We start from the raw sequence: 10000 nt of genomic DNA, 5'->3' as shown, positions 1-10000 counted from the left end.
ATAATTTTAACTCGGTTTCATATTTTTTTATATTTTCAATTTGAACATCCGGGAAGAATTTTGATCGTTGTCCTTCCAGGCATGTCACTTTTCTAGCCTTTTCTGGAATAAATTTACTTCAGTCCCCCCAAAACCTTGCTCGTTGTTGCCGTGGGGGGCGGGGGGCTTGGGAGGCGGACACTGGCCCAATACAGGGATGATCGCTACCTTGGATCCCAGCCCTTGCTTCAACTTTTTTTGTTTTATTTTTTGTTTGTTACGACAACTGACCACTCTGGAAATCCAACAACATCGACTTGTGAACCAAAAGCCTTCTTACCCATCCTATCTAGCTGTATTTTGAATAGCAGCTATTGGCCTTTGACGTTGACGCGGCAGAAAGTTCAGAAAATTTCGCTGTAATGATATGTTAGGACAAAATGGCCATAATCAAATGTTTTAATTTAAATTATATATTATTTGAACATTGAAACATGTGCAAATAATCTTGGTCAGTTTGTTTCTATAGGAATGGTTAAACAGTGCCGTGTTGATACTATGGCAGAAAAACCCAAAATGCACAAACTAGATCTATTGAAAACGAGACAGTTTCGAAATCCTCCTGATTCCATCTTCAGGTCTGAACACACTGGGGTATAGCCAATGAGAAAGTACAGAATTAAAATTCTTGCATTAGTACTGTAGCAGTATATCTCGTTGACAATTTTACATTTATCATTATACTGTTATTCAATCTATGCATTTTATGATTTAAATAAATTGAAAACAACTAAAGTGCTGATAAAGAAAAGTCAATAAATACCATGGAAAGAGCAGATACCTGTGCATTACATTTTTCCTTTAAAATGAATTTCAGACTTCGGATTAACAAGTTCGAAAAAGTGCATCTTATTATGATGATAATAATAGTAACAAAAATGATAATAATGCTTATTATCATAATAATAATAATTATTATTTATCTTTTACATAAACCTGCCAAATTAACTAAAAATAAAAAGTGCTTTGCCTTAGGGAATAAATACACCAATTAATGGATGACATGCCTCATGTAATAGATAAGGTTAAAAACTTTATTACAAAACCAAATGATTGCAGTGACATGATAAAGGAGCTGAAAAGTAAATTATTCTTACTCTGTGATGTTTTCTATTGGATTGGGATGTAGCATGACTGTCAGGAACAGGTGGAGCAATATAATACCTGAAGGGATTGGACTATAATGATGAAGGGCAAGGGGAGATATCAAGGCCACCAGGGACCCATAACAGTGCCCGAATCTGGACTCTTCTGCCTTGACGTGTGACACACCCTAGGGCTCTTCCGAGGAGAAGGGGTACATGTTGTAGTTTGGGTGCTTGAGGCAGAATTGATGTTGGCAATGGCTTAACAAAATATATGTAGATATGGACATTGAGGCTGACAGTAGCATATATGAGTGAAAATTATGAAAGCTGACTGGTTGAAGGATCTTTTTAGAACCCATTAAAGTGCCTTTTTCATACGTTAAAATCATGTCTTTTTCTAACAATTTTGGAAAACTTATTTTCAGTAATTTCATGTTTATTTTTGACTCAGGAATGTCAAGTTATAGTGTATAAGAATAAAAAGAAGTATAAAGACAAGGTAAATTGTATCGGAAAAAAAATATTTATATGAAATGAATTTCATGAATTTTATCCTAGAAAAATGTCAATAGTTTTAGTTACCCTCATTGCAATGAATAACTTTTCTCTCTCTGCTTATACCTAAATGCTAATACTAACTGAAGAAATTAAAATTAAGAAGTATTATCAAGATATTTAGTGGGAAAGGAAAATGACTAGCAACAAAAAATGTAATATTAAGAAGCACATACACTTTCTCAAACATCTACACAGAAACATTCACGCACACCTATTCATGCATGTATGTTTGTACAAAAAAAAGGGTGAAAACAAAGAAGGTAAAACCAATTCTAAAATAACTTTATTAAGAAAATATAAAATACCTTTTTCCGTTGATGACTATATACACGCTCTTAGGATTTCAGATCTTTAGTATTGTTAAACTGTTGATGCTTCCTGGGTGATTTTGTAGTTGACAAATGAACAACCAAATTGTGTTTAACAATGATTTATATATATACAATATTCATATCTCCTTTATTTTTTGTAAGTTGTGCATTAAAGCTTATCACAAATACTGGGAAACCATATCTGTTTTAAAGATTGTCCCTTTAAGTTGCTTAACTATTAATTTTGTATGAATTACAATATGTAACCCTAATACAAGTTCTTTGGAATATGATTCTATTAGAGCAAAAATATAACATAAATTCTTTAAAAAATAAAGCTTAAACAATGACATACTATTACATCTGATTCATTTCTTTAATGAATAGTGGACAGTTGTAACTAAATTATACTGAATACCAATATCATTTTCCAAATTAGAATAACTTCACCTGAAAGATCTAGTTAAAAATACAAACTTTTTGGCTATATTGATAATACAAGCCAAAAGAAGTTTGTTTCTGTTAAATATCCTTGTATCATTTATTTTCATATTTAAAGGTCAAATAAGGTAAGGTAAGGATGTCTTTGAAGTTGACTATTAACACCTCCATCATTGAGGTGAAGATAGAGGGTCACATAACTGAAGTTGTTTATCAAAAAAACAGACAGAGAACTGATCACGTCCTATTAGAGCAACTCGTAAACCTGAAGGATGCCATCTGTGGAAAAGATTTATACTGTAAAAAATTAACTGCCCAACTATGTCTTCATTATTTGTTCATATTTATAACAGTATCATAACCTAGAAACTGTATAAATGGCTACATTACCTAAGTGAAGTAATTTGTAAAGTGGGAGCTCCTGGTACAGCAACTGTTAGACAGCCAAAGGGGGACCAAAAGTATACATGGCTGTTCCCAGTACAAAGTGCCAGACGAGGATGTTGCGAGTCCCAAGCCATGTCTTGAAAAAATGAGGTTTATTTTTTATTTTGTTAAAAAAAAAAAAAAAAAAAAATATGTAAGAATACCATGTAGCTATAAACTAACATAACTTTTACTTTCCTTTTCCTTATAGCTCTCCAACTTGTACATTAAACCTTTATAGATCATGTGCATGGATCTTTTCACTACTCCATGACATGAGTTAAACATCTGTATACACATGATTTTCACTTTTTCATTTAATGTGCCTTTCATTTTGTGCTATCCTGAATCTATATTCCTGTATCTACTTATCTAAGGTGATCTTACTACATGCTTGCCTTGATTAAGTATACCTTATTGGTTAATAAGAATATCAGGATATGGAAAGCTCAAAACAGGAAGCATTCATATATATACAAGAAACTTATAAACAACTAGTATCCCAGAAATTAACTAAAAGAAATTATCACAGCATATTGAAGTTATAGTGTCCACAACCCTTTCCTGTATCATTTGTTTCTATCAGCATGCTTAAAATCGAACAAATCCTGTTTTTATATATTCATATTTTCTGTCTTCAAAGAATAGAGCTAAAACTAAGAAGAAGAAAGAAAACATACCCTTTATGGGATTTGCATGTACAAGTATAGCCTTTAAAGCTAACTTGGGTATGCTCCAAATCCATACGGTAGCCGGCATATTATCATTCCGTGTTGCTAGGTATCTATTATCACTACTGAAAAGGAGTGTCCCAACACCTATGCGTGGGTTTGCCTGTTTCCCAGGCTCTACTGTTATAGATGCAAGACTGACTGGTCTAGATTCTTCTTCCTCATCTGTAAAATGAAAGGAGATTTTATATTAGGCATTTCTTGTTTCTTTTTACTTTTTGCATAACAGTAATGGTGCTTTAGGGACTACTAACTAGAGAACAGTTAAATTTGTTGAAAAACAAATCACTGTTTTCAATATATAAATTAGGTAATATTTAAAAACAGCAAACATTACCAAGTAAAAGTTCAGGAACTGTAATTAATATGTCATTAAATAAAAAACAAACAAACAAATGTTACCAATTTCTGAGCCTGACATCAATATATGAAAATATTGAATGCAGTGTAAAATGAACGTAAACTTACATGTGGTTTCGAGAACTAGTGGAAGACCTTGAACTGAGGCTAAGGTTGCTGGATAACCTGTTAATGGTTTTTCAACTTCCTTGTATATGACACAGTTTTCTGAGTCAATAGTTGAACTATGAGAGAATTCAGAAATTATGCGCCATGTGATGTGGTTCATTAGTCTCACCTGAAATAGTACAGATTTACAAAGTCAAAGTGAAAATTTAGTGGACATAATGAATATAGTACATATATTTAATACAATCTGAGAACTACCAAAACATTAATACAGTATCCTATTTTCAAATGAAATGTTCTGTAAGTAAAGACAAATATAAAAATACCTTCTGATCATAACTTCCTATTGCAAGGAACTGCCCAGAAGGAGACCATGCAATGCTTTTAATCCCAAGTGACCACTGATAAGCAGAGTAATTTGCAAGACACTGTCCACTTAGAGAGTAGATAAGGACTTTGTATTCTAAAGGTGACTCCCATACCACAAGCACTGAGCTGTCATTTGCCCATTGCAGGCCAGCAATATCTCTTGTTGCTAATTCAAAATGCTGAAAGGATTAAGTAAGTTCTCATTAAAGGTCAAAGACATAATTATCATTCATCTATAATTTGATCACACACAGCTGTAGATAAATGCAATAATACAAATGCATATTGACAAGAAAATAAACATAAAAAACAATTGAGCAGGATTTTCTCCCAGGTAGATATTACCTTTACTAACTGCCATGATTTTGTTTCAAGCACTGACAGATAGTCCTTGCAGTCTTGCCTTTCAGCCACAGCCAGGTACTCCTTGTCTTGACTAAACTGAAGTCCTCCTGGTATATTCTTGGGGTTTTTTATATAGGACACAGACTTGCTGACTAGTGACCAAACTGTGATCCTAAGCTGTTGTGGGCATAAAATTGTGTATGCAGTAAATGGTATGTAAAAATTATATCCATATTATTTATTTAAGGAAACGCTTACAAAATGAGGTCCATTACAAATATCAGATTCTATTTTATACATTCATCTTATGAAGAGGTTTTATTATGTTATCTAAGCTGTCTGCTTCCTGTACTGTAAGAAATTATCTTGAAGTAATGGAATAAAAAGTATTTTTCTTTAATATATATTAACTTGACTGTAATAAAAAAGAAGTATAACAAAGAAGAATTTACATGGAATTCTGCTGTCGTCAATATATGCCGACTGTCAGGGGCCCAATTAACTTTGATGAGGCCAGCTGATCCCTCATCAACCTTGCATCTCCAATCAGGATCTTCTATGGACCAAACTTCTACTATGTTACGTTTATAATTTGCTGTTAATACATAGTTTGAATCTGGTGACCATTCAATAACCTGTAAGTAAATGCATATTTAGTTTTCCTAAAATATATAAATATTTTAGCAACTGCAAATACACAGCAAGATTTATCTGTAACATCTTATCAAAACTTCTTTATAATATACAATATCTGTTACTACAAAATGGTATTCATGATTCCCAAACTAGAACTAATCTATTTATACCCAATTACATCTCTATTAATTACATTGAATCATCTTAAAAGCAGACAAATACCTGAATTGCATCAGTGCAGTTATAAGTCACTAAAATTTGTAGGGAAGAAGAATCCCTGATTTCAAGCCTGGCAGTTATGGGAACAGCACAAAAACGTCCATTGGGTGACCAAGACAGCAGGCCCCCACTTGTTCTTAAGACCTCTGCAAAGTTCATCTCTCCTGTTGATAAAAGGAATAATTTTAGTTTAGGCTTATATTAATTACTTCATATATAGCAGTGCTCTTCACCCTTTCTACAGACCCCAAGAGAGCCACTGGGGGTCTGTGAAATGGTTTCTAACTCATTTTTAAAATAACTAATCTAACAAGTTTCATTAACAATAAATGCATATTGTATATCCAAAAGGTTTAGACATGTCTGAACAATTAAATCATAAGTACCTACTATCCAGCATGTCACACTGGGTATGTCCTACAAAGGTTAATGCCTATACCCTAGGGCAAGGAGGGCCTTATTATATTAACTGAAACATGGGGTCTGCAGAGGTTTTAAAAGATTGAGAACCAGCGACATGCAGTACTTCAAAAATCTCATTACAAACCACTTTTCTATTAAAAAAGAACTTGTTCATTACAAGGTTACATATATCAGTTAGTGTTATCCAACTTTTACGGTACTATGTTCCCTTTGGTAAACCCTATCCTTGCATCAAATGTTCCATATAATATGTACAGAAATTCTATAGATGGGTTGTTTACAATTACCAGTGACTTGTTCATTATGAATATGTATGTAGTGTCCTCTAATATATGTTACTGTTTGGCAAATTTCCATCAGCCACACCCATGTTCTCCTAATCCAATGACATAATTGCATTTCCTACCTATATCTTCTTGTGAATGATATGTAGTGAGTTTGAGGTAGTAATTCTGTTGCTATAATGTATATTTCATCCAGCCAAACCTCCCAATTTCACTCTTCACACACCATTCTAATATATATCACAGACTTGCATCCTGGTATATCATGATTTTTTAACATTTTATATTTATAAATATATCTAAATTTACATTTTGGTTGATATTTATGGTATGGATGCAGTAGGCTAGGACAAGCTGCAGATAATAATCTCGTGGAAGAAAAAAAGTTGCAGTTGGTGGTACATGAAAATAATCTGCAGACACAACAGTAATTCCACAAATAAAGGGGAATAAATGTGGAAAGCACTACTCACAGCTGAAGTCCAATTGGTGCTCTACCTTCCCATGCATACCAAGATGAAAACAATGTTTGCTGAGGAGTATATCTCCATCAATATGATCAGTCACAGCAACTTAAATTGTTGAATGAATTTTAGGATGTGGACATGAGAATTTAGTTTTGGGCGAGTGTGGCCATAATATAAAGAATTACCAAAATTTTATTGTTTCATAAGTTATGTTTTATTTACAAATTCACAGTAACCTTTCCCATTTTCATTCATACTCGAGGATTAGCTGTAATGACTTTCTCAAATTTGCACTATACTGTTACTCACTGTATTTGAGATATAACAATGAGATATGCATTTTCTGGTGTGCTACACTGAGTTTTTTTAAATGCCTGCACTCAAAATTTACCTTAGTGAAACCTGAAAAATGATGCCTTCTTAACAGTTGGAGTGACAGACAATCTGGAGGTTTTGTGATTCTTAGGGGTCAAGGAACATATCTAAGCTCTACCTTCCCATTGTCCTACCTTATCCTGTATAAAATCACAATTTTTTATCACACTATAACATGAATTTTTAGCAGCAGTGTTTAGCAAGGTGGCCTAGACAACACCAATTCTGACAGGGTGGAAACGGATATGGTAGGACAGGGAGGGATTCTCCTCCAATATAAACATGAAGGTGAAGGTCCTGTTTATGGACAGTAATCTTGGCAATATTGGTTGAAGACTTACAGTGGCCTCTAAGAGGAAAGGCGTAGATTGTACTGATACAGCATCATAGTCCAAGAGACAGGAAATGGATATGGTAGGACAGGGAGGGATTCTCCTCCAATATAAACATGAAGGTGAAGGTCATGTTTACGGACAGTAATCTTGGCAATATTGGTTGAAGACTTACAGTGGCCTCTAAGAGGAGAGGCGTAGATTGTACTGATACAGCATCATAGTCCAAGAGACAGGCGAGTAAGTCTTCTCCACAATCTGACCAATCCTTTTCACAGATAGGGCAGATTGTTGGGGAGATAGAGACAGTTCTGCTACAAGTATTGAGGGAGGGATGAGGCAAGGCAGGAATGGTTTTGCCAGTGAAATCAGTCAGGGTTGATAATGCCTTAGCCGGGGATTCAGACGCAACTGTGACAAGATGGGAACAATCAGGGTAGCTGCAGATGGAAACTTTCCCTTTCTTGTTTTTGGAGGCATTGTTTGAAGAGGAGAGTGCTGTCAGAATAAGAGGCTGTAGCGGGGATCACAAAAAAATTATCCCATTTGGCTGGGCTAAACAGAATAATCAAAAGATTTGTAGAGGTGGGGCAGTAGAAGGACGGGGCCTTGTGGCACTGAGTGAAGAAGTACTGTGAAGAGATGGATAATAAGGCTGCAGAGTAATAATAAGGGAGGAGGAGTTTGTAGGTGTAGGTGGGAGAGGAGAAATGTTTCCTGGAGTAATGAGTAATGACCTGGTTGGTTGATCTGGACTGGACGAGCTGATAGCAAATGTCGAGGAGGGGGTAGGAGCAGTGTTTAGAATCATGGTCAAAGGAATCCCTGTGGTTGTGAAACTGTAGGAATTAAAATCAGTGGGCTAGTTGATAAAGGCAAGCCTCATTGCCCCTAATAGGGATACAAAATCTTCATTACTGGCTATGGTAATCCTGGAGTATATTGAGGAGGGAAATGGTCCACCCCACAGGATCCTCTTGAGGGGTAAGAGCTAGACAGCTAAACAGAGGAATACTGTGCCCATGGCTTCCCTAGGTCATTCAAGACTGGCACAAAGTTAGCCTTTCATCCTTTTCAACACCTTATGAAGTGGAAAGAAGAAAAGGAAAAGGAGAGGGGTTGAGGGTTGAGGCTCAGGGTAAAGGTGATCCCTGGCATTGGGCCTCAGTCTCCATCTCTTTAGCAACCCTACGGCAACAATAGGCAAGGAATTGGGGGTGGGGGGAAGTACAAAGTTTATACCAAAATTTTCCTAACCCAGATCACTGTTTTTTTCCTATCAGCTCCTAGACTTATTCTCTTTGATACATTTGTCATGACCTATTTTCTTCATTTCTGACATTATCTTTTGTTTACACAGAGTATTTCAAGTATTAGTGAGTATATTTTTTCTCTTTGTTTATTATAGTACCATAACATTTTCCGGTAAATGTATTCCAAAATAATAGGTGTTACTTCTCCCTCTTACCTCTTCTTCTCTCATTCCTCTTCAGATCTGAATTATTATCTACTTTATTTATATCGTAAACATTATTGTTTTCAGTATAATAATTTTCGATGTCATTATCATCATAATCATCACATGATTTTCTTATTATTAACTTGCAAAGGTAATACCGCAGATGAAATGCGTCTTATTTTTGGTCTTTCTGTTCAGTACACCCAAATTTACCTTGTACTGCATGACTGTAGGAATCTGAATAAATACCTTAACTTGTTGTAACGGTTTACTGCGACAGTATTCTTAGTCCAATATGTTATCTGAAAATAATCATAACAAACTATTCCTCAAGTTCAATACATGCGAGTAAAGCTGTTTAGTTTTACTTGCATTTGCTCACTCTTTGTTATTATATAACACCTATCTGGCTGACATATGCTTAAGCAAACATACATCTAAATTAACTGACAAATAAGGTACTTACGTAATTAATAATTCCAACTGTACAAAAATAAAGTCACCGACATTGTCCTTTGTTTGTTTACATCGTATCGTTCTTTTATGTCTTAACAATCTACATGGTTGACTGTCGTCTTGTACACCATTAAAAATATCCCTTACACACAGTCTTCATGAATAATATGAATATTGATATTTCTGTGTCGAAAGAAAGCCCGGGATGGATTATCGTTTGTGGTTAACAAAGCAAATAAACTAAAAAATCTAAAAAGACGACCGCGGGGGTGAGGGGGCGAGGGAGGGTCAGCTGGCTCAGTTGTGTTGTGGTGGTGAGGGGAAGAGCAGCACGATCGGTTTTGATCGGGATTACATGCATTTTCGGATTTATCTAGTGGTTAGCATTAAGGATTTACGTAGTAGGAGATATCCACAGTCCCATATTCCGTCCTAAAGGTAAGTTGATTGGGCGATATCCCACACTGACTAAATGTTTTGACTGAGAGTAAGAGGGGCCTGGATAGGCACTTAAAGAAGTTGTCTTGTAAAATTTCATTGGAATTTATCTGTTACATAGATACTACAGTTTCA

At 35.1% G+C, this 10000-nt stretch overlaps 3 protein-coding genes across 7 annotated transcripts in view; 1 reads left to right on the top strand and 2 right to left on the bottom strand.

Annotated features, from left to right (window-relative positions):
- Window positions 1–88, bottom strand: part of LOC125043886 (M-phase phosphoprotein 8-like) — a 12451-nt gene extending 12363 nt beyond the window's left edge. For 2 of the 3 annotated variants that reach the window (XM_047640242.1, XM_047640241.1), the window contains exon 1: window positions 1–88. This exon is cut by the window's left edge and continues 181 nt beyond it. The gene's annotated coding sequence lies outside the window, so the exon portion shown is untranslated. The other variant, XM_047640240.1, reaches the window with a different exon arrangement.
- A 1862-nt stretch (window positions 89–1950) lies between these two features.
- Window positions 1951–9621, bottom strand: LOC125043759 (WD repeat-containing protein WRAP73-like). 3 transcript variants are annotated; one of them, XM_047640030.1, is made up of 10 exons: window positions 9438–9530; window positions 9221–9273; window positions 5635–5795; window positions 5229–5411; window positions 4777–4953; window positions 4389–4610; window positions 4063–4231; window positions 3544–3759; window positions 2828–2960; window positions 1951–2716 (listed from the first exon to the last, which is right to left on the bottom strand). In XM_047640030.1, exons 3-10 carry the CDS (start codon window positions 5788–5790, stop codon window positions 2608–2610), a joined length of 1365 nt encoding a protein of 454 aa, XP_047495986.1. In that variant the 5' UTR covers window positions 5791–5795; window positions 9221–9273; window positions 9438–9530; the 3' UTR covers window positions 1951–2607. The 3 variants fall into 3 exon arrangements, with proteins under 3 accessions (XP_047495986.1, XP_047495985.1, XP_047495987.1); XM_047640029.1 differs by lacking the exon at window positions 9221–9273 and having other exon boundaries at window positions 9438–9621; XM_047640031.1 differs by lacking the exon at window positions 9221–9273 and having other exon boundaries at window positions 9479–9497.
- A 112-nt stretch (window positions 9622–9733) lies between these two features.
- Window positions 9734–10000, top strand: part of LOC125043702 — a 266025-nt gene continuing 265758 nt past the window's right edge. Inside the window, exon 1 of the mRNA XM_047639940.1 lies at window positions 9734–9865. The gene's annotated coding sequence lies outside the window, so the exon portion shown is untranslated. The remainder of the gene's footprint in view (window positions 9866–10000) is intronic.

The sequence above is a fragment of the Penaeus chinensis genome, chromosome 34 (assembly GCF_019202785.1).
Source record: "Penaeus chinensis breed Huanghai No. 1 chromosome 34, ASM1920278v2, whole genome shotgun sequence".
NCBI classification, from domain to species: Eukaryota; Metazoa; Arthropoda; class Malacostraca; order Decapoda; family Penaeidae; genus Penaeus; species Penaeus chinensis.
Note: the sequence above shows the minus strand (reverse complement) of the source record. Positions and strands in the feature narration are given on the sequence as shown.